The sequence below is a fragment of the Haliaeetus leucocephalus genome, unplaced genomic scaffold (assembly GCF_000737465.1).
Source record: "Haliaeetus leucocephalus isolate CR32 unplaced genomic scaffold, Haliaeetus_leucocephalus-4.0 Scaffold506, whole genome shotgun sequence".
Classification (NCBI taxonomy): Eukaryota; Metazoa; Chordata; class Aves; order Accipitriformes; family Accipitridae; genus Haliaeetus; species Haliaeetus leucocephalus.
In genome coordinates this window covers 5,630,771-5,654,729 of record NW_010972942.1, presented here as the reverse complement: position 1 = coordinate 5,654,729, position 23,959 = coordinate 5,630,771, and the positions used below count along the sequence as shown (strand labels likewise).

Genomic DNA, 23,959 nt, shown 5'->3' with positions numbered 1-23,959 from the left:
ATGGCAGCTCTCACGGCCACCTGCCCTGGGGCAGGACAGTCCTTCAACTTCTCAGCCTCTAACACCAAAAGATATCTGTATTCGCATTGCTACACCAAAGTCTCTCAGGACAGAGCAACAGCAGGGGAAAGCTCTCAAATCACCAGTGGCCAGCGGGGGCACAGCCCAGACCTTCCAGAACGTTCCTGTCAGGGGACAGGGTGCCATCGTGGGCCGCTTACACCGCGTGGGCCGCGTCACGTCGTTTATTCAGTTCGAGGTAAAGGGGATGCCCTGCAGAAGGGCTCCTACAAGCCGACGAGACAGTGCCAGACACGCTCCTGCGTGCGGCCCGCCGTCCCGGGGCCCCCCGGCACCAGGCGGGCGCACAACCTCCCCGCTACCCGCCCTCCGGCCGGGCGGCGCATGACGTCACCGCCGCGCCCAGCCCGGGCCCCGCCTATCCCCTTCCTCAGAGGACTGATTGGCGCGGCCCCGCCCACCGGCGGAGGTGACGGAGACCAGGGCCGGGAGGAGGCGGCCGCGCTGAGTGGCTGCCGCGCGGCAAGGGGCGGGGCTGGGGGAGCGCGAGGCGGGCCGTTGGCGGAGCGGGGCCAGCCAGCAGCCGTTGGCGCGCGGGTTTAAGATGGCAGCAGTGGCCGGCGGCTCACCGGTAGAGGCGGGCGGCGGCGGCTCCTCCTCCTCCTCCTCCTCCGCCGCCGCCGCCGCCGCCGCCCCGCCGGCTGAGGCGGAAGCTGTGGCCGCGGACTGGATGCTGGAGTTCGCCTGCTACTGCCTGTGCCGGCACTTCGGGGAGGGGCGCGCGGCGCCGTTCCGGCGGTGGAGGGCCGTGGCGCAGGGTGAGGGGCGGCGGCGGTTGCCGGGGTTCCGAGGGCGGGGGCGCGCGTGGGTCTCGGCCGCTCGGACGGCAGCGAGCGTGTCCCCGCAGGGGGCGGGGGGCAGCTGTCTCCCGCGCGGCGGGGAGGGTGCTGCCGCGCTCACAGCCCCCCCGCACGCACTTGTGCGTTTGCTCGCGGTGGAAATAAAACCGCGCAGGCCGAGTTCTTGTTTGGTTGCTTAACCCACCGGTGTTTGAGTTTAGCGTGCAGCGGTAGCTCTGCTGGACTATTGTGAGATAATCGCAATTTCGGGGAATTCCAATTTTTTGGTTGAAAGAGACCAGGGAGGGAAGCAAGCTGAACTGTTCCAAGGAAACAGTGGTTACTGAGGGGTCGGGTGTGAGGACTTTTAGATGATTCGGTGAATACGAACGCTGCTGTTAACTTGTCATCTTGATTCTGTGAAGCTTGAATGTATAACTTGGTTGTCTATATACCGTGAGCAGTCACTGAAGTTGAGGCCTCAGATGCCGGCAGTTCGAGGCTACCAAAAAGTTGAAGAGGATTTTGTGAAGAGATGCAAACATGGTAAAAACCAGAGTAGAATTACTTAAATACACTGAGTTCCTTGACTTTATATTCAGGGTTATGGTAGAAGAACTAGAAGTATTTCAAGGAACTATAGTCTAGCAGACGAAGGTGGAGACGTCTGGTGACTGGATTTTGAATGGAAAAAAATTGTTTTTAAAGTGAGAAATACTTGAGAATGAGAGTAGTTAACAGCTGGAAGCAAATGTCTTGGTCTCAGATAAATTTGTTGGATTTATGGTGGTTTTTCTGTTAGAAATAATTTTCCTGAGCATACCAGGTTAGAGATTTTGGGGATTAATTTTTACGTGTGTGTGTTCTTGACTCGAGTAAACATGATTGCAAAAGTTTAAATAAGTCGTACTAAGAACAGAAAGCAACGGCATGCAGAATGATTAGTAAGGAGATTGATATGAGAAATTGTAAGAGGTAAGAAATCTAAAGATAACATAATTAAGTACAGTGAATGGGGGGCTGCTAGATTAAATTATTAATGGTGCTTCTCTGTGTTTGGCCTTGGGACCATGACTCAGTGGGAGAATCATACTGAAATCTCATGAAGACATAGGTGGGAAGCAGAGACACTGTCAACACAGAAGCAGATTGGAATATCTCCTGATAAGAACAGGAAAACTTTTGAGGCCTGTATTAGTAGAAACAATTAATTAAAACATACAGAATGTGAGGTCACGTGGCACTTTAATAGCAAATTTGGAATTTGCTCCTGCTCTGCTCAGCAACAGAGGAAAGAGTTGGTCATATCGGTGCTGTAAGATTAGAGTCAGAAGTATAAAAGTCTATGGAAAAAGCTAAGCACAGTCATAAGACTGCATTAGAAAAGTGGGTGTGTTTTTTGTCATAGAAATACAGAACTATTACCCTTGCATACGTCAAAGTGAGATCCTACTGAAATAATGATTGGCTGTCAACAAGAAGGTCAATTTGAACTGAAGCAAGTACAGAAAGGTAGGAAGGCTAAGGGAACAAGACAAGCTATTTTATTAGGAGATAAATAATATTTCTGTATAGCTTGGTACACTGCCAAGTAGAAGTAGCTAGGCTACATGGAATTAAGGCTTTAAAGACAGCATGGCAAGGTTACATGCCTTGCCTACCTTATCCTGCCTTGACAGGATATTATGGTCTATATACCTGAACTAGCTTGTGTAAGTGCCTACATGGCAAGGAACTGTATTTCTAGAGTTTCTAATGAAAGGCTAAGATGAGAAATACATTTGAGTGGCCATAAGAAGGAAAGCAATTTATGATTGAGGGAGCTATTAACAAACAAATTAATAGAGAAACTGCCTTGGGAGCCGGGAGGGAGAACAGTCTATAAAAGATTACTAAGGCTGTGTCTCTTTCTGTTTGTCCGCATTACTTGTGAGTAATTGCTGCTAAGGACCTGGTGTCCACACAGTAAATGTTTCAAAGTTTCTTCTTTTTCGGAATAGTTCTAAAGGAATTCAGTTTGTGTACTCAAGACTGCTCCATTGTACAAACCAAGCACAGGAAGTTTGCTTTAAAAATGCACCCCTGCTCTGAATTAAAGCACTAATGTAGGTGCACCTTAAAAGAACGGAGAAAGCTGAAAGATCTTAAGCTACTTGCCAGGATGACCCCTTTTGTTTTGTGGAAGTGTTCAGCTGCAGTATTCTGCCTACTTCCAAAATTTCCACGCTCTGGCTCCATCTTCAGGGCACGATGTTGGTGCTTATCTCTATCATTGACCTCATCCAAACTTTCTGAAATTTAACTCTGTCTGCTATGGAAGGTGTGTGAATTTGTGATTATAACGAGTGGCACACTACTGCTCTTCTAAGCAATGTTCGGGTTTGTTTTTTTTATTTCCTATTTTGGCTATAGGAATTAAAAGCTCTTGTATCACCTATCCTCACTGAAGCAGCTGTAAATGTGTTCTTCCAAGCTCAAATGACAATATCCTGCTTGATATTGTCTTAGGTAATCATTCAGGGCTATTTAATTATTTTGTAATTTCATGCTTATCCATTGTTCATAGGAGATGATCATACACTAATAAGCAAGTAGGCTGAGTACTTCCCAGTAAAACAACGTGTTATGTGCTCTAGTTGTGTCACTGCAAACTTGGGGGTCCCATGCCCCAGAATCCTGGCTCTTGCTAGGCTGACACCAAAATGTGTACATAAACACTTCTCAACGAGGGTGTTCAGTCTGCAGCTTCAACAAGTCACTTGCCACATTCTTCACTTTTCATTTTGAATGTTTCTGTATTATGCTGTGAAGACAAATGACTATATTCAGCACATTAAGATATAAAGTTCCCAGTAAACAGCATGATGGAATAATCTCATGATAGCTCCCATTCTAAAATCTATAGTAATCCTTGTGACCTTCCAACCTCGCGAGGAGGATTTCCCTTGTAGATTTACATTTCTGATGAAGCTCTCCTCATAGCTTTTACTGCTTTTGGTCTGTCGGTTGTTGTAGCAACATGTAAGTGTTACCAGTCTGCATGTGGCTTATGTTTTGTGGGCATTCCACCGAAAGACAACTGTCTGCTCCAGAGAACATTTCTTAATAAGCTACTGAGCCAAACGAAACTTCGTTATTTATGTAAGATACTGTGGTCTTTTAACTTGATGAAATAAGCCTGTGATGCATCTTACAACTTCTAGGTTACTGTTATGAACTGCAAGAGGGATAGGTTTTTCTGATCAAATTCTTAAATATGATTTAAGTTCTTTTAACATGGAAGAATATGAACTAAATGTGCTTCATCAGTTTCCTGATGAATTAGAAATTTAGTAGATTATTAAAGTCTGATAACACACTGTCTAGTATATTTCTAGCCACACTGTGGCAGTGCTGGAGCAAGACTGACTTAACATTTCTCTTCTTTTCCAGCTCTTATTGATGGCTTCTCCAAAATACCTACACATCAGAAAAAAATGGTGTATCTCTGTCAGCTTTTGATAAGAATTGCAGAAGGAAAAAACCTTGGTAAGTACTCTGATTCTTTTGTTTCACTTGTTTAAATAGATTTGTGTGAACTTGCACAAAGATGTATTAGATATGTTTTCATGTAGCCTTTACTATATATATATATGAAATGACTAAACTCTTAAATTTCGGTCTCTCTACATTCCACATGTGACTGAGCTGTATGCAGGACCAGTGTTATTCTGTGCTGACTAATTTAGCTGCTTTGATTTTGAATGACTATATGCTTCTTAAATTATAGGTCTCTTTTGTCAGAGTAGCATCAACTAAAGAAATATACTGGAAAAGATTGACTAGCTCTTAGTGAGCAATATTTGCAAGTTTAAAGCACAGAATTTGTGTTTCTTTCTGCATGTGTAACTCTAGAGGTTGAAGTAGAACAGACAGTAGGAATAAGAATACGGATGAAAAGTATGGCTGCCCTTGTTCCTTACAGAAGGCTGTAAGACTTTCAGCTGGCAGCAGGTCCTTGGGACTCTTATTCGCTACCATGTCTCCTGTTTGGCAGTATTCACAACTTACTGGTTTAGCCAAGCTGATTTTGCTTCCACACTCAAGTTTCTGGAAGACTTAACTTTTTTGCTGCAAGTTTATCACTGCTTGATAAAACTCGTTGGAATTTAAGGACTTCAGAAGCTGCCTTGCTAGCATGAGCATGGAAGAAAAAAGTGTATTCTAGCCTAGCAGTGCCACAAAGGCTTGTTTTTATAAAATGAAATCTCTTGTGTTGCTTGTCAGGTAATAACACTCTTCTTGGTTTAGTTCAACTTGAGAATCACATTCTAATATTTAAAATAGTTCATATAAAAATTATGAAAATTTTCTGATAATGCTTTAAAACTGTATTGTTATATAGAACACTTGGGAATATGACTTCAACATGTGTTTTTATCCATCAGTGTAGAGAATGACCTGTGTGGTGAGGAAGATTTCATGTGCTTAGTAGGCATTACATCAGATGTAGTTGCACAATGTACATGGAAGGCTAATATATTGTATGGTAGCTTTCCTAATTCTTTTCCAGTTATTAAAATATTTAATCTGTACTGAGCCTTAAAACAGAGTAGGTTGTTTCAGATGCCAGCTCTTTAAGAGCTAAACACTTTGTTTTTACAATATTAAAATAAACTTAATATTAAGTGTCATATTACTTGAGTGAAATAATAATTAGAGAAACACAGAAGTGTTATTTTTGTAATGTCTATATATACATATAATTTTTCAGTGTTTGTCTTTTGCTGTAGTGGGTAGCAAATATTATATTTTTTTTTCAGTATTGCTTAAGTTGTTTACCTTCTGTCTGAAAAATACTCTAAGGAATAAGAAGATATTGAGAGAGATTCTGCTATGATGTCATATAAAATGAAGGAATAAGTGAGACTGTAGCTCAATGAACATCTTGAGCTAAGCTGGCAGTGCCATGGGAGAAAAAAGCAGTCTTGTGCACCTGCCAGGTCCTACTGCATCTGTTCTGTTGTCACACTCACCTGTGCAGATGTGCAGTGGTCAGACTGGGAAACTATTACTAAAGTGGTTATGTGGCTGGACTACATTTCTACCAGAATCGATCACTGGTCTTGCTTGCTGGGAGTTTGTACAAACCTTGGTGTTGGCACAGTGGTACAATGACAGGGGAGGTTGCTTCTGCTTTTTCAGTGACACTCCTGTGTTAAGCTGTTTGAATTTCCCTCTCAGTTTAAGCCCTTCAAATATAACAAAAAGTTAAGACATGAGAATAGAGAGAGAGACTGAGGAGAAAAACTTAGGATAGTGGTTATATTACAAAATTAACAGTTTCAATACCAAATGTTTTGATATCTGTTGTCAAGCTTAATGTAAGAGTATTATTAATGCCAGCCCAAATACATGATGCTAAATTAGCACTATTACAAGTGGCATTTTAAGTGAACAATAATTAGCAGATGCATAATCTCCCTTAAAAATGCAACAGTAATGTTATTAGCAAGAGTGGGAAGAACCAGTTTCTCTGAAAAGAAGGCAGTTACTTCAGGTCTCTTAAACACACCTGAAGAGAAAGACTAAAATTTATTTGAGGAAAAAGGAGTTGAAATTAAGTATAGTACATATTACTTTATTGTGTATAAATAATGTAATATATTTAGCTTTATCCTTTAAGTTTTTTTTAAATACACCCCCCACCCCCCTCCAGAATGCCATTTTGAAAATGAAGAAAGAATGTCACCTTTGGAATCTGCTCTGTCTTTCTGGACTTTGCTTGAAAGGGAAGAAATTAAACTGGAAAAGCTTCATGGAGATATTCGCCGCTTGATTCAAATTCAGGTCTGTGTGACTTGCTCAAAATGCTTCAGGATGCTACCTATTCCTTCTGCTAAAACAAGGGTCCTCTTACAAAAAGCTTGGGCTATTAGCAGGCTGAACTGAATCTTTTAAGTTTGTTGTTTTTTCAAGTACAGAGTAAATAGATCTGTACAGGGGACCTTTTCCTATCTAAATTGGTTCTTGTTTGTCCCAGTTCAAAATTGTTTCAAAAGCTGCCAATCTGAAAAAAAAGAGATATCAATTGAGAGATCAATTTAAAAACACTAGTATCTTGAGCTTTAAAATGTATTATAAATAGCTTTTTTTTCTTTTTTCTTAAAATGCTTCTTTGTATTAGAAAACTTTCCATTTCAAAGAGAAATGTAAAACCATGTTGACAGCTACTGGGACAAAGTCTGTCAGGGAAAGATGAAAGCAATACTTAGTAGGTAGGTATGGGAAGTTTTGCATCAATGAGGGTCCTTTTAATGTCCGGTGGAGAGGTTTTAGGCCTTTATACATGAGGTTTAATATTATTTCAGAACTAACTTTTATAACTAGATAATGTGGTGACCCTTAAATATATAATCCTGGATTTTGGGAGTGTTACAAAACTGTAAAAGTGTTACTTCACTTTTTTCTGCATCTCAGGTGAAATGTATTTCAGCACATCTTGTAATTATATTTGTTGTAGATTGTAGCAGTCCATATGGAAAACGGATATTTCAAGGAGGCTGCTGAAGTTCTTGAAAGGCTATTTACAGACTCAGAATCAGATAAGGTAGAAACTTGCTTAACCTACATTAAGCACTCTCATTTTCAGAAGAGAAGAGGGGAATGGGTTTCCAAAGCTAGCATATGCTACCTGCATAGCTTCATTGTAATTACTGCCTATGCATATCTCTTTTTAAAATAATGGCTAGTGCACACACCCGAGTTTGCTGGGGTGGAGAAAAGAGCAAAAGGAGGACTGCAGGCAGAAAGACAGAGGCAAAAATGCTGCCTCTTATCTTCTTCTGTATATTAGGACACATGTTCTTTGTAAATAGTAGCATGTGTATAATTTATTCTTCAGGTACACTCTTCATTCAGAGGATTCAGGTGTTTGAAAGTGTAGGCTGTGGTAATAGTATCCAAATTCATAAATAAAAATGCAACCTGCACACAGAAGTTAATTCTGGGCTATATGGGTCTCTGTGAGATTCAGAGTGGTTGGTAGACAAAATGTGAAGTTGCAATTATCAGGATCAATGTGTCCTTAATGCTACTCTACTAAATAGTCCTTTTCCTGAACACTGTAAATGCCTTTCAATGGCAGTCTTCCTGAGGCAGCAAATGAGAAAAGAGAGCCCAGTAATGACTGGCCTTTTCTGGGTGTTTTTGCTCCATTCACAGCCCTGCTTTCAGTGTTGTTCATAAAGGGAATGAAAATGAGGATCACTGTAAAGTTACACTTAACCATTTAATGAGCACATAAAGTAAACACCTGGTACTATGCCTAGTTAACTTTAGAACCCTTTCAAACTGTAGCATGAAGTTGTATAGGCATATTCAGAAAACTATATAATCATTGTGTTTAGCTTTGTGTATGTCCTGTTTAGCATAGATGCCAAGTTTACAGCTGGATATATTTTTTGTGTTGTATAAAGCTGTGCTTTTCTTAGCCTTTAAGGGTGAAGCTGGCAAGCATAATTAAAAGCAAGGATCCATATGTTCCCCTTCTCCAAACCTTCAGTTACGATCTTTTGACAAGTAAAATCAAGTCTTACATTGAACCTTTCATGAAAAGAACTGAAACTAACTTCTTAATACAGGTATGTCAAAACTATTTTCAAAACTTATTTCAGAAGAGGTACCTGATAAGGTTAAATAGATTTATACTTTCAAGGAAGTTTAGATGATATTCAGATACTGTATTGGATGCTTTACCTTCCTTTGGATTGTCTTATTAATTAAAAAAAAAAAAGTTGTATATAACTAGGAGAAAGTTAGTAGGAGTAAGGCTCCTCTAAAATATCTTCTGTGAATGTTTTTTCCACAACTGTTTTAATTAGAAAAGTAGTTAGGAAAAGAGCATAATTAAAATGAGGTCTGTCATTTAGTGTATGTTTAAGAGAAGCAGTTTTGATCTGAGACTCCTTAAAAAATAATGTAATTATATATTAAATATTTATTTTGTTTAAGTCTATATGATTCATATTAAAACTGAAAGATCAACACATGTTAATTTGGCTAAAAGGCATGTCAGAGTTGTTAGGAGGTAGAAAACTGTTGTCTTCCTGTAAATAAAAAAGCTCCTTATAAACTGTCTTGCTCAAAAGTGATTTAAAATTGGCAAGGACAGCATTCCTCCTGCAGCTCATCTTCAGGAGGATTGTAAAGAATTTCTCTTATGTTTACTTCCTATAAAAGAATATTGAATTACTCCATTACAAAAGCACAAACATCTAAAGGTAATAAGAAGCGAACTTTAAATAAACAAACCTGAAGTTCCTCTGGGGTTTTCATTTTCTTACTAGAAAGAGGGACCAGAGAACTTATTAAATGCATTCAAAGTATAATACAAGGAATACCTTCTAATGGTTTCACTCGGCTGTCAATTTTCAAGTTTATTTTTCAAGGCTATTTCTTTGAGTCTAAGAGGAGATGGAGGTTCGAAGGTGGTGGAGAAGGCCTGGAACTCCATACTAGCATACCTAGGCCCTCTGTGTTGCACCCCCACTGCCTGCAGATCAGTCCTACTGTCTGTACCAGTGCTGCAAATCTTACTTCTGAAATCTTTACTTTGGACTGAGTTACTGTGGGACATGGAGGAGACAACTTTGTAAAGAGTTTGCACTTCTGCCATGCAATACACGTAACTGTTTCCCAGCAGCGTACCCTGTGTTCTCTACGGAAAAACGCTCTAGCTGTAACTGTTAATCTCTCTTCTTTTTCTTCTGGTGCTATATGTAGAAGTAAAATCATAGAATAGTTTGGGTTGGAAGGGATCTTTAAAGGTCATGTAGTCCAACCTCCCTGCAATGAGCAGGGACATCTTCAACTAGATCAGGTTGCTCAGACCCCTGTCCAGCCTGACCTCGAATGCTTCCAATAATGGGGCATCTACAGCCTCTCTGGGCAACCTGTTCCAGTGTTTCACCACCCTCACTGTAAAAATTTTCTTCCTTATATCTACTCTGCATCTACCCCCTTCTAGTTTAAAACCATTACACCTTGTCCTATCACAACAGGCTCTGCTAAAAAGTTTGTCTCCAGCTTTCTTATAGGTAGGTCCCCTTTAAGTACTGAAAGGCCACAATAAGGTCTCCCCGGAGCCTTCTCTTCTCCAGGCTGAACAACCCCAACTCTCTCAGCCTGTCCTCATAGGAGAGGTGTTCTAGCCCTCTGATCATTTTTGTGGACCTCCTCTGGACCTGCTCCAACAGTTTCTTTCCTGTGCTGAGGGCTCCAGAGCTGGATGCAGTACTCTAGGTGGGGTCTCACCACAGCAGAGTAGAGGGGCAGAACCATCTCCCTTGACCTGCTGGCCATGCTTCTCTTGATGCAGCCCAGGATACAGTTGGCTTTCTGGGCTGCGAGCACACATTGCCAGCTCATGTCCAGCTTTTCATCCACCATAAGGTGGTCTACATTGCTAGACTGTTTTGTAGGCTGCTTTTTCTAGATTATTGTCAAGCTTGGAATCTACAAGATTGCAGCTCCTACTGTTGATGAAGTTCTTGCGCTTCAAGAAACTTATAGATTAGCTGCCCTAAGAACAGTCTGCAGATAATGCATTACAAGGAAAAAAGACCTATACCAAGAACGCATTGATCTGAATACTTTGTAATTTTTCTTTATAACTTTCATTTCTCTTTCAAAAGAATTATTTTTAGGGACAAGTACAATTTGAAAGCTACTGTTAACTTTTAAAATACAATATAGTGGATTTAAACTTTTTTTTTTAGCTAAATCCTTTCTACCCATTTGTCTTCATGGATATGTCCTCACTTTCACATGTTTTGCTACTATCAACCACTATAAAAGAGTCGGTATTTTGAAAACTTGCAGCTAAAAAATGTGCTAGTTTGGGTAGCTGTGAAATTTCTGACATTGAAACATCTTCTTCTGTGATGGAAGTATTCTGTGACCAGAATATCTTCCAGTATTTTCATGGATGAATGAGTGAAATTGAGGGTGGTTTCATATTATCTGACTCCTATAAATGTTGAGAGATTCCGCGAACTACTGTGAAGGACAGGTTAAGGTTTCAAGAAGACTAAAAATTGGATGGGTGAAAGAGGAGGCAAAAGCAAGCCCTGAAGGAAGAAACAGATGAAAAGTGGGAGCAACTGGCTAAGCAGAAAAAGAATATTGGGCCTGTAGTGACTCTGTCAACTTTGAATCATTTTGATATTTGAGTGTTGCAAAATGGATTGCCTCTTGGGATGTATAGACAGTGTCGGATGGAAGATGGTTGGCTGTGCTTAGTAATGATGGTGCACAGCCAGGATTTTTTTATGGTTTGGGCAGTAACTATACCTTAAGATGCTAGAGAAGAAAGTTGATAGCAAAGTGGCAAGAATGACTTCACATGGACTAAGTGATTTTTTTTTTTTTGAAGTTGTTATTTATTATAGCAAGTAGGTGGGAGCAACCTATGGAAAAGTACAAATCTTGCAATCCTCTTGACATTCTATAAAGAATAATGAACTAGTCCTTCCTCCTCTTGAGAATGGAGGAGAAATAATCTTAGTTTGTGGTTAAAAGTTTAGGCAGGATGTTACAAAATTCTTTTGCTAATACAGGAACGGTTACATTACAAGCCTAAAGTCTGATTAGACATGTGTCTTTTGCAAGTGTTATAGGTATGCTTGATCCTGCCGGGCGCTACAGAACTGGATGAACTTGAGGCCTGCCAGTTTTCAGTTTCTAATCTAGTTATAAAAAACAGACTTTGGAGTACTTTGATAGTATTTGCAATCTTAGTTGATTTCTGCAATGTATTTCACACATCTATATGTTCTCTTATTATGCAATTATTCATTGTATTTTTTTGTGTCCATATAAATATCACTTGTGGCTATAACTAAAATTTCTCTGAGTTATTAGCTGATAAAGATTTTGATGGATTTCAACTTGACATGCTACAGTTGTTTTGAAACTACTTATTTTAATAGTAATATCTCTGAAGGGTCTGTGAAATAAGCACTGTTAGTCCTAATAGAGAGTACATGTATTAATCTTAGTTTAAACTGCTATCTAGGTACTGGCTGGCTTTAATTTTAAAGCATCAATTAAATTTCTTGCAGGCAGCCACAAAACACGTGGAGTCTAAAGGACTGGGAGCAACAGCATTGCAAAACAAAACTATGAATGAAAACGACAAAAGGAATTTGGAAACAAATCAAAGGTTTGTATTAAGCATTATACTGCTGAGGCACATGCTTGGACAGTAACTTGAAACTTGTAGAACTAAGTGTAGGTAGAAGGAAGGATGTTAAATTCCAAACTGCTGTCCAATAGAAAATTAACTACAAGCACATTCTCTATTTTTAAGTTTTGGCTTTTCTATGGTTGTTACCTTTGGCATTTACATCAAATAGCTTGGCATTAAGTTTAAGTACTTGTTGAAGATGCACATTTTTCAGTTGAAACAGCTGTCAGTCTTGTATAACAATAAAAACAATTCACTTTTTTGTTGTTGTTATGCTTGATTGAGCTCCATTTAGTCCTGCCTTCCTAATTTCAGGCTATAGGTTGTCTGGAGGAAAAAAAGAGGATAAGGAAAGGGAATTAGTCTTATTACTTCTTCCTTACAGCTAAACACAAGATTCTCTTACTTAGTGATACTAGCGTGATGGGAAATAGTTATGTTGCTTCATGGTTCTGGCAATGTGAACCCTCAAAACAATTGCATGCTTTGCTAAGAAAAGCTGGGGGAACTTGAAGCACAGTTCCTTCCCCCCTCCTCTGACTTCATTTTGAAAAATACTAATATTCCGGCCTTATCACCACTTGTTTTTCATGGAGAATAAATTGTAGTCTTTAGTTAGGATAGAACTTGTGTTTCTGCAGTTTTATACTTGGAATACTTGGCATTGTTTAGTTAAGGAAATTGACTGATGCAGACAGAGTATATAGGAAGATGAGTCATAAGGTGGTGGGTTTTTGGGTTTTTTTTTTTTTGAAGGGAAACTCCTGACACAATTACATCTGAGAGGTATGATGACAGACTTGATCAAAAAAACCTATGGAAACAATTCCTAGATTGTGAAGATGGTATGAAAAAATAGATGTGCAAAATGCCTCATGTCTTCAACTTAAATGTGTGATGTCTTGTATGTTTCTTCTCCAGGTATAGGGAACCAAGGTTAAGAGGGTTAATGGATTGAAGCAGTTAAGTGTTTGTATGCCACTGTTTCTGTAGAGAAATCTTGTGATTTTCTTTCATTTAAATATTATTGAATCACATAAATGGCAAGTTGCTGCCTAGGAAGTTATTTTTTGGTGTGTGTGGTTTGTGGTTTGTGGTTTTTTTTAAGATCAATGGAAGAGCAACAGAGTATTACAGATCAGCCACCTGGAGGCATAAAGAAACCCACAGTAAGGTAAAAATTATTTTTTGTTGTTGTTGCTCTTGGTCATGGACATTTCATGAAGTTCTGTGTATTTTTACTTCAGTGTTGTGTTCCTTGCAGGCCTCATCCAGGACGGAAACCCAGAGTGAGCAGTGTTCTTCAGAGTGAGTATTAGCTTATTTTTACACTTTCAAAATAGTCATGTCAAACACTTTCCCCCCAAGCTCTGCCCCCGCCCCGCCTCACACCCTCCTGGATAAATGGGCTAGTGGTTTGGTAACAGCTGTCCAATGTGATTAGGTTAATATAAAAATGATTGTGGTGAAAAAACCCTCCCAGTCGTTGTCAGTGGTTTCTGCACAAATGCAGATTTGGTGGGGGCCATATTTAGGAAGCCATGAAATGGTTTAAGGTGCTGTGGCAACTCATTTTGCAAAATCATTCACTATTTTCTGATTCACTTGGGTTTTTGTTTGCTTTCCTAGGATTTATGGTATTCTGTGCAAAAGAAAGCTGCCAGAGGAATACTGAAATTTGTCTCTTTCTGACTTAGAACCTAGATAACTTTGGGGGAAGGGAACTAAAGAGGTTGGCTGATTTAGAAAAACAAATTGTAGCGTAAAATGCACAAAGTTAGGATGTCCGTGCATCTTCCTGGTATTACTTTTAAAAAACTTACAACATGGATGATATATTAAGTAGTTTCTGAAAACCATTAGCACCCTCTTACCAGAAAGAAATGACATTATAGCTTCTGCACGTGGCCATGTTGTACTTGGAAGGACAGACTCGTAAGGTGCCTTAAATGCTTGCCACAGTTAGAACCTGACACCTTCTCTGGAAATGATGGGACCTGTATACAAAGTATCATAGCCCTGATTGCTGTTTAGTTTCAGTTCTCTCTCTATGTAAAATGGAAACAGTATGTATAGTAAAAATGTTTTTCCCAAAATGAAATAACAATGTTTCATTATTATGTACCAATTGTTACCTATTGTTTAAAATATAATTCTTCTGTGAGCTCTGTTGTGTAGAAAATAGTGTATTTTTTCAAACTATTTTTTGAGTCCTTGGACTAAGGTGAGGTTCATGTGTATACATATATAAAAATTTATTCATATATAAACAGATACTGAAATCTTCCCAGTCTGTCAAAGAATATCAAAATAGTGTACATTCTTGTCTCATGTAAATAGTAGAATGCAAAACTGCTGCCTTAAATGTTGACTCCTCATTGGTCTGGATGTGTATTAACTGTCTTTTAGGTCTGAACAGCTTGCAAAATGTGGAAAAACATGGAGATGCTTTGGCTTGTGGCCGAAGAAGACAGGTTTGTACCCATTCTCTAGTCTAAATGGAGATAAAATCAATCTGCACTGCATAGAATTTTTTTCCCAACTTCATTTGAGTCTGTCTCCAAAATGCCTGGGTTTAAGATCCTCCACATTACTCAAGCTGTGCTACAGCTCCTGAAACATTTTTTTAAGTTCTAATTCCTGCTTTAAAAAAGTACCTCTTTTTTTTTTGTGCAGTCTCAAATATTGTTGCTAATGCTTATGAGCCTTTAATTTGTTGAAATACCCTGTTACTAAAGCTTAGTCTGAGTCTTTTTAAAACATGTGAAAAAATAAAAAATTCTTTCCACTCTTTGGATTAAAGAATTCAGGATGTCGTTTGCCCATTAGAGTTTTGGGCAAACATCAAACACCTTCTGTTTTGCCACTTAGAATGTTAAAGATTTAGCAATTTTATAATTCAATACTTTGTTCATATGAGTGAAAACATATATTTACTTGGGAAACTATTCTAGTTTTTATAACCCAAATAATAGGGTCTTTTTATAATGCTACATTTCAAACAGTCCTTTGCGTTCTCTTCATGGGTAAGCTTGCTTCATTGCATTACTTTAAAATAATTCTACTATGTTCACTAATGCTAGAATTCACTATTGGTGAGAAGTACTGAAGTGTATGCTTTAATAAAGGGAATTTGAAGTTGATTTGATGTTGGGGTGAACTGTTACAAACTGATTCTTGCACATAGCCAATTTTCTTCAATTGTTATGATAAGACGATAAACGCTTCTGAATGAAATTAATATTAAATAAACATATACCCATTGTTGAAGTCCTCTTGAGAATATCTCTTAGGAAGCACTATGGAGTCTTTCTGTTTAGATAACAATGGAAGTTATCAACACATGCATTTTGGTGTGAGCTGTTTCATTTTTCTGGTGTTCCTTTTGGCATTTCATTTTTCATATAACAGGGAGAGAGGGGCTTATGTTTTTTCAGACTGTCCTTGAGGACAGTTGTACTTATTCCTAGTTCTTTAAGCATTTTTACTAAAGGTGATGTACTGGTTAAATCTTCAGTTGTGTGCTGTCCTCAAATTGGTTGAGGTCCTAATGATAGCTCATCTGTCCTTGGAGGTTAAGCCCCCTGCTAAATACAAACAGTTTTTTACTTTCTCACAAATCTCAGGAAGAGTTAAATCACTGAGAACCTCCCTAAAAGCTGCAAATAGAACCTGTGCCCTAAAAATAAATATCAGCACTTACTGGATTTGCTTGTTGCCTTCAAAAACATTATCAATTACTTTATTCCAGCTTATACTTGGATAGGTACCTTGTCAGCCAGTTGCTGGTAAGCATACACACTTCCACCAATCTTGTTTTCAACATCAAGACTTAAACTAATTGGACCACAACTGGCACAGAGCTAATGACAGCTTCATATTCGCCAATTTTCATGTTGAGGTAGTCTGTTATGGGGTCAGTTACAAGCACTGTATCCAGGTCTAGGGCTTGTACACACATCTCACTAGAAAAAAAAAAATAGAAGTTGTGCTTAATTCTGTTGTTATAGTTCAACTTTATTTGAAATGTAAAGACTAAATTTATAGAAAACTACATCTAATAGTACTGAGGAGCTCACTGAAAATTTTATAAAAACTTGAAGGAAGTTAAGATTCAGAACTGTGTTTCTTTAAACACTTAGCAAATGCTGACTTTTCTGTCTGTCTGAAATTTATGCCATATTCCCTGCCAGTGAGACCTCTCATAAATAGTGTATAGAAAGCAATGATATGGGCCTTTTAAACAATAAATCTGCTCCTCTGCTTAATAATCTGGGTTATAAAATTGCTTCCATGCATGAAAGAATGCAGTGAATGTCAGAGCTGTTGACTTCTAGAACTTCCTTTTCCATGTAGTCCCTCTTTCAATGTTGGCATTGTTTGCTCTTGTTTTGTAAATGGCATTTCATTGCAATGGTTCAGTGCCTGTTTTCAGCCTTTCATTGCTGTGTTTTCATTTAGCTGCATACAACAATCTGCAGTGCTATTGAAAGGAAGTGTACTTTATTTTCTCGTTCCTAAATTAGGGGATGCAAGTGTCACAGAATTTAGGGAACTGTTTGTACTCAACTTTATATCCTGTATATTTATGGCAAGTCCTGTGAGTTGTCTAAAATTTGACTGACAGTTTGCTCAAATTAAAGAATGTGTCTGAAAATCTGGGTTTTCAGAATCTAGTCAGACTTGTGTGGAAAAAAATTTCCATGTATTTAAACTTGGAGGAAAAAAAGCGAAACAGAGCAGAGTCCCAGAATGCACAATCAAATGAAGACGGGTTACTAGAGTAGACCTGACTCTAAGGAGTAACAAGATCTTTACATATGTAAGGATATGTCTACACAGTCTGGCAAGCTCAAGCTTGCTCTGCCAGCATTCTGAGCTAGCCAGATGTCACATTGCTCTGGACTAGGCGCTGTGATTATGTTAGCTCAAGCATAGTACTTCATTATGTCCAGTCTCTCAACCAGTCTTGGTAGCTTGTAATGGTGCAATGCTAGCATCTATGTAACTGCCATCCCAGAGGGCACAGGCTGTTTGTTAGTGGGGAGAGAGGGGGGCAAGTTACTGCTCTATACAATGCCTCAGTGAAAAGAAAATGAGTCAGTCTCTTGGCTTACCTGTAAGGCAGGCTCCTCATTTATGTGTTAAACTGAAGAAATTTATTTTTTAAAAAAAGCTCAATATAAGAAATTTAAAAGCAAAACAAGCAAAACCCAACCCTTTTAACAGCAAATGTAATTAATCATTACAACAAGTAACAAGGGTTGTGATTGTCTCTGTTGCTGGAAATATGTGAATTATCTGGTGCTGTAGGTCAAGCATAACTGTGTTACTTGAATAAAGATTTTATTTAGGAAAGTTTTCTGGCATGCTCAGAAATTAGAAGAACTAGATGGTTCCAATGGAATCTCTGGCTTTTTAATAATAGTAAAAAAAACACCATTCACTGCTAATGTTGGAAAAGATCTGTGGAACAGGAAGTATTGGGAAAAGGAGGTATTTTTTATAAAGGGTAGACTACTTTAGAGAAGTTTTAGGTTTCTAACTGTTTAGAAACACAGCTGAACTACTACCACTCTTAATTCTTTCACTGCTTAGTGAGGCTTATCAGTGATCATAGTTTCTTGAAGAGGCACTGATAGTTGTATTAAGCTGGAATAAGTGCAGCTTTCAGATGTGATGTTTGATCTTTGTGTACCTCAGCTTACACTTTGTGTAGATGCCAAATTTTCTCTTCTTGCAGAATAACCAGAATACAATTTTGATCAGGCTGAATGTTATCTAAGCTCCTTCCCTGCCAGAGACATCCCCCCGCCTTTCGGCTCTGAGTGCTGTTGCTGCTTTTAGCAGCTTAAATTCAGTGGCACCCAAAATTGTCACCTGGCCCATCCCTGGTGCCTGAATTGTTGTTGCTCTTAAGGGCAGAATCTTTTAAGGATCCCCAGAAGGGTTCCAAGTCATTAGGAGAGGAGAAAGTTTTAAAACAAACAAACAAACAAAAAACCCCAAAAACAAAACAAAACAAACTTTGTCTCGATGGATGAGGGATTTACCTGACTGTCCTTGGACACATAGACCTCTTGTGCCACTGACAATCATACTGCCTGGCCCTGGGTTGTCCTACCCACCCCTTGTGCACAAGTGGGCTGGTATGCATTTGTCTAATGACAGCAGCCATGAGATTTACATTTCCACTGGGTAGATTATTTGCAGAGTTAGGCGATAGTTCCCTCATAATTCACCAATTTCCTCTGTACCACTAGGTTCTACTACTCACCTTTATCAGGTTTAAATCTCTGTAAGATGAGGCCACTCTTTTGCAACTGTGCATTTCCCTTTCTACCTAATTCTTCACAACTTTGAAAGTTCAAACTGTAGAGAGTTCAGCCATAGCCCGATTCTCTCAGTTTCCCTCCTGCTTTATAGCCAACACTGTTTATCCATTTGATAGTTGGAAGTGACCTGTTACTTACAGGAGGAGGTTTTGTACATACTCCGGTAAACCTCTCTTTTCATCCACACACTACAAATTTGGATCACTAGGCCTTTAGCTTCAGCCATTTACAACTCTTACTGCTCTTCTAATGTTCTACAAACACCTCTTTTCCAATCCACTTGTTCCAATTAACCTGAGGATTTAGTAGCATTGGTCCTGTTTGGGTGCCCCCACAATGCTCTAGAAGTTTGCTTACAAACTTAACACTATGGGCACATTAGCAAAGGATCGGTCTCCCATCACAGAAGGATTATATACATTTAATCTTGGGAATACTCACAACTCAGCCAGGCCCTGCTAGCTACAAAACTGTTAAGGGATGTTAGAAGTGGCCGCCTCCTCCAGCAGCCCCCATCCAGGACCCTCCCGCCTGGCTGCTGGAGCCCAGCCCAGCACCCGGGGACCCAGGGTCCCTGCCCAGGCTGGGGGATGTGGCTGCTGCTTTCCTCTTTGCAGGTTTGCCCAGTAGTGAAGCTGAGCACAAATCCCAGAGGCACACAGACACAGGACACAGGCAAAGGGGACACTGACACGTCCGATCACACAGACTGCCATGGACAAGGTGCTGCCCTCAACAGCACCCACACGTGGTACCCATGAGAGACATAAATGCAGCCAGCCAAGTCTCTTCCTCCTCTCTGGCTGGTAGAGGTGTATGTTCACTGGTGAAAGCACACACACACCCCTCTCTAGGTTCACAGGCACGCAAATGTTTGCATTTGCAGGTCCTTTTGCTTGCTGGCTGGTACAGCTGGATACACTAAACACAAGCACTCACACACTCATCCCATGGGCACTTTGTTCCAGTCATACTCCAGTGTACACTTGCAAGATGTCTCCCTTTCAGGCAAAAGGTGAAATGTTTCACTCATTCAAGGAGATGAGGGAAAGGCAGAGGGTGCCTATGCTGCCTGGGTGTCAGCTCACAGTCACTACTGCCAGGCTGGCATTCCAGCCTGATGATAACTAGAGACTCAAAGGAATAGCTACAGGACACACAAGGCCTCCTCCTGGTCACAATGTCTATCCTGGGCCCACTGTGCTGGTCAGGACTGCTAACATCAGGTCCCAAGGAAGCTTGTACTGGAGCTAGAGACAGGGAAGAGGAGGGGATAACTGGTAATCCAGGACCAAACCTCCACCCCTTGCCCTTGCAGCTAAGTTAATGCCAATCCCCGCTGGGGCAGCTGCATGTGGCTTCACCTCTGTCCTGAATCTGGCTTGTTCATACCATGTTAATAGCTGAAACCAACCCAGACTTTCCTGACCAACCTCTCTTAAATTTTACCAGATACCAGAAGTACCTTTTCCAGACTTACCTTGACCAGATCAGTATTACAATTACCCTTCCCTCTTAGCTGGCAGTGGGGCACTGGACTGACCTGTATTAAAAGCTGGGACTCAGCAGCGCCCTGCACGCTGCAGGAGCCTACAGATGACCCTTGGCTGAAGCCCCAGCAGGGATTTCAAAAGGTCCTGTACCTTTCCAAGCAGTGGCAGGGAGCAGCCTGCAATCCTCCCGACTGAAGGACATGTGAATCCCACTCACAGCACCAGATGCTATTGTGGAAATAACCTGAATTGCAATTTAGATGAGGTCAGAGCAGAAGCAGTTTATTGCTATGGCTATAGGAGAGGACAGGGAGCAGCAGAGTGACAGCTTCTGCAGATGTGAACTCTGCCCAGCTGGGGCAGCTACAGAGTTCCTGTAACTTTTACAACCCGTTTTTTACCAAAACTGTGTCAGATAAGCAGCATATGGTACATAACAACAGCGAATGAAATTCATCAGACAAGGAGGCTCTAGACAGTACGTCCTTTTACAAATAATTCACTCCTTTGTCAATTAAATCATTCTGACCTGCATGACTGTTAGCTGCAAATGCTTATTAACTTATGAGGCCTGCAAAAGCCTATGAGACATTAACCATTTTGCTTTCACACACTGAACAAGAGTAAGTAATTGCAGTGCTTTTGATCACTTGCCTATGTAAATTTCATGGTGCTCTTATGAACAAAATGCTGACTTTTTTGCTATTTCAGAGCAGCTCCAAAATAAGTAAAACACAGATGATCGTTAAATGCAGAAATAAGAGAGATTCTTGGTTGGATTTTCAGCAGTCATTTGCTCATGACATGCATGTAAACACATGCAGGTTTTGTAAAAGTCCAGTAACTAATGATTTTTAATATGGAATCTGCTGGTGCTCACAGAAATGCCAGCATGAGAGCAGTGAAAATTGACCATTTGTCTCCTTTCGTAACTTACTATGGTCCATAAGACCATCAGGAGCAGCAGGACATCTCCAGTGCAAGAAGCAGAAGTGAACACAGATAAATTAAATGGAACAGCTACACAGTACAATTCTCTGTACATCTCAATCTCATTAACATTTTTAAGTTAAGTCTTTTTACATTTCAGATTTTGGGGAATACATTTAGAAGGAACATGCTAGCAAACTGCAGTTTTAAATAAAAATTGATACTTACTTTTTAGAAACGGTTTTCCTACACAGTTTTTTCAACTGGGGATCCTGTCCTGTATTTGCATAGATGATATGCAATTCAGTTTGCCTAAGGAGATATGCTGATCATACATCAGTATGATTAGTTGTATATTAAGCAAGCAAGGATTTGAAGATATTTGCAGAGGATCAGATTCTAGCAGAATAAGTTGCTTTAAAATAATTTCATATTAAAGTTGCTAATTGCTATTCCAGAGTGAAAAAAGGACTGTATGTAATACACCTGTATTAAAAATGCAGTAGTTAAAAGTAGGTATGATCAGATATATAGGATCTGTAAACTTTATTTTATATATGCATATTTCTATAAAGCTACAATAAAAGAAAGTTGATACCCAGTTCTCCCTCACACTTTATTTTAAAGGTAAGTTTTTAAAAATCAAGTATTTGATTTTTAAAAAATTAAGTTTTCTTTCACTCTGTGTGCAGTCTTAAAATTGTTTGTATGGAGATATTTGTATCAAGAAGCGACTAAGGAAGAACTGGTCTGGAGAACTTCATTGGAAGGGATTCCTTGCAGATGTATAACTGCAAGTAATTTTCTCTCCTTTTATGAGAGAAATGTCATCCCCTAAAGATTAAAAAGCTTGTAGGTCATGACAATGAGAATTAAGTAGTGGGTTCAACAATTGGTCAAAAGCAAATGCATAGCTGTTACCTGAGGATATGGCTGATCTCACTTTCAAATGCAATATGTATCATTTTACTTCTATTAGCATTTTAAATATTGGGATTTGTTTTTTCTAAGCACACTGAAATTCCTTTGTTGGTAAATGGTATCTCTCTTGATTTCTCTTTTGTGAGGCATACTAGGATCAGTCAAGGTTTGTCTTGGCTCAATTAGCTAATAAAGTACAATTTTGGAAAGCATGTTTTGAATGAAGCAAAACTTTGTCCAATGTCTTCTTTCTTCTCTTTTCCTCCTGTAACTTGTGAATGCTGAAGCATGTGGTTCTTGTTCCAGGTGATGTCTGCTACTGTGTTGTAACGCTTGACTTGGTAACCTTTGTTGTTGTATTTAGTGTCAAGTTGTGGTGCTCAGAAGAAATCAAAATGACCTTACTGACCCTCAGACATCTGTACTCTGTAATAACTAGAGAGCTGTATAAAAACTTGCTTTTATATTTGCTATAAGCTTAGGTTTTACATTAGTACCTTTCTCTGTTCACGTATCCAATATTTTTCTCTGTTCTTCCCCTAGCGATGGACTTACAAAGAAGACTTGGAACTGAAATCAGGAATAAGGGAGTTTGGAGTGGGTAACTGGGCTAAAATTTTGGTCCATGGTGACTTCAACAACCGAACTAGTGTCATGTTAAAAGACCGGTGGAGAACACTGTGCAGGATCGAACAAGGCTAATTTGGACTGCAGGAATCAGCTCAATCTTTCCCTAAATAAAGACCTAGTCTAGCTTTTCAGAATAATAACTTATTTTAGTCTCAGAGTGTCCAGCAGTGTTGCTGTCCTAAAACATGAAACAGAATAGTGATAGGTATAAAACGTTCATGTAAGCTTACTTGCTTGGGTAACGATGACTTAAATGCAAAGCTTGGCCTTTTTTCTGCATGCAAGACCTAATTTCTGAAATGTGAAAATGCGTGCAGTGATTTAAGAAAGGTCAGTTATGTACATAAGGGCACTAAATGACTGGCAACATGTTTAGCTTGATAGAGGCTAATACAGAGTCAAGTGTTCTGTATTTTAAAAGGGTTTTATCTCTAGTCAGATTGAGCTTTTTATCATTTTATCTCCTGCCATATAACCCATTCTAATCTGATTTGCTTCACTTTGAAATTTTGGTCAGATTTGTCATCTCTGTCAGTAAGTTACACCAAAAAATATGTATGTATTGGTATTACTAATTTTACAAATTGATTCCTTTTTTTGCAGTTAAAAATGTGATAATTTATGTAATTTTATATTTATAAGTAGTAAAGGTGTTGCTTTTTGTTGTTGTTGTTAAAGAATTAAGCTTAAGTTCTAGGTGGAAGATTATTTTGAACTTAGGTATATTAGCATAATAACACTTTTTTTCTCGCAGAAGAGATGGAAAACATATGAAAAGTAACAGTATGGTACTAGCTCTTAACATTTCTTGATTATCTTGTGCCACATAACTTGTCTTGAGAAGTGGCTTCTTCTAGACCAGCAGGAAAGGGAAAGCTCAGGGCTCAATAATGAGTCTATACTGACACTGGTAGCACAGCTCAGGAGACATGGTTCATCTATGCCCTCCACTGTCTGCAGTGATAGCAAGCAAAGATACACTCTGATGGGGGTAATTAACTATCAGGGTGTCAGTTGGTCACTGTAAATGTCCTGCTTATGAGAGACTGTAATCGATGATGGTACTACGCTGTCCCTCTTGATTCAGGTTGTGTGGAAAAGAGTTCCACAACCTCAGAAAACCCACACTTTCCACTGTCATACTGGTGTGAATCTAGTGGCTTGAACTAACTTATCACAGCATTCTTTTAAAAGTGAAATCTCTTCAATTCAGATGTTTTCTGTGCCTTTATCCTTGAATAAGGTTTTTATTTTACAAGAACCTTACAAGGAAAAGCATCTGTCCAAAGTGGTCATAATAAAATAAACCTCTGGGATATTTTTCCTGGCTACAAAGGAAGAGATACATTCTTGAAGGTTGAAATGTTCAGGAAGCATTAAGATAATCTCTTTGCTTTCTGTTTTGGAGGCCTGCTTCCATTAAGATAAAATGGTAAAGTACAGTTACAAAGGTTTGTTTCACACTCTTATTGTGGACAGGACCTCAGCCAGATCTCCTTCCTCATTCTTGCCACCAGATGCTATGGTTCCTTCTTGCAGCTCCTAGAAACAGTGGCAAGCAGT

The 23,959-nt window shown here is 39.4% G+C and overlaps 1 protein-coding gene across 1 annotated transcript; it reads left to right on the top strand.

Annotated features, from left to right (window-relative positions):
- Nucleotides 1-751: 751 nt before the first annotated feature.
- On the top strand, nt 752-23,007 carry TERF1 (telomeric repeat binding factor (NIMA-interacting) 1). Its single transcript, XM_010575926.1, has 11 exons — nt 752-839; nt 4,293-4,388; nt 6,559-6,689; nt 7,363-7,449; nt 8,333-8,482; nt 11,963-12,063; nt 12,844-12,873; nt 13,196-13,261; nt 13,352-13,395; nt 14,497-14,561; nt 22,310-23,007. Exons 1-11 carry the CDS (start codon nt 752-754, stop codon nt 22,466-22,468), a joined length of 1,017 nt encoding a protein of 338 aa, XP_010574228.1. The 3' UTR covers nt 22,469-23,007.
- The last annotated feature ends 952 nt before the right edge of the window (nt 23,008-23,959 follow it).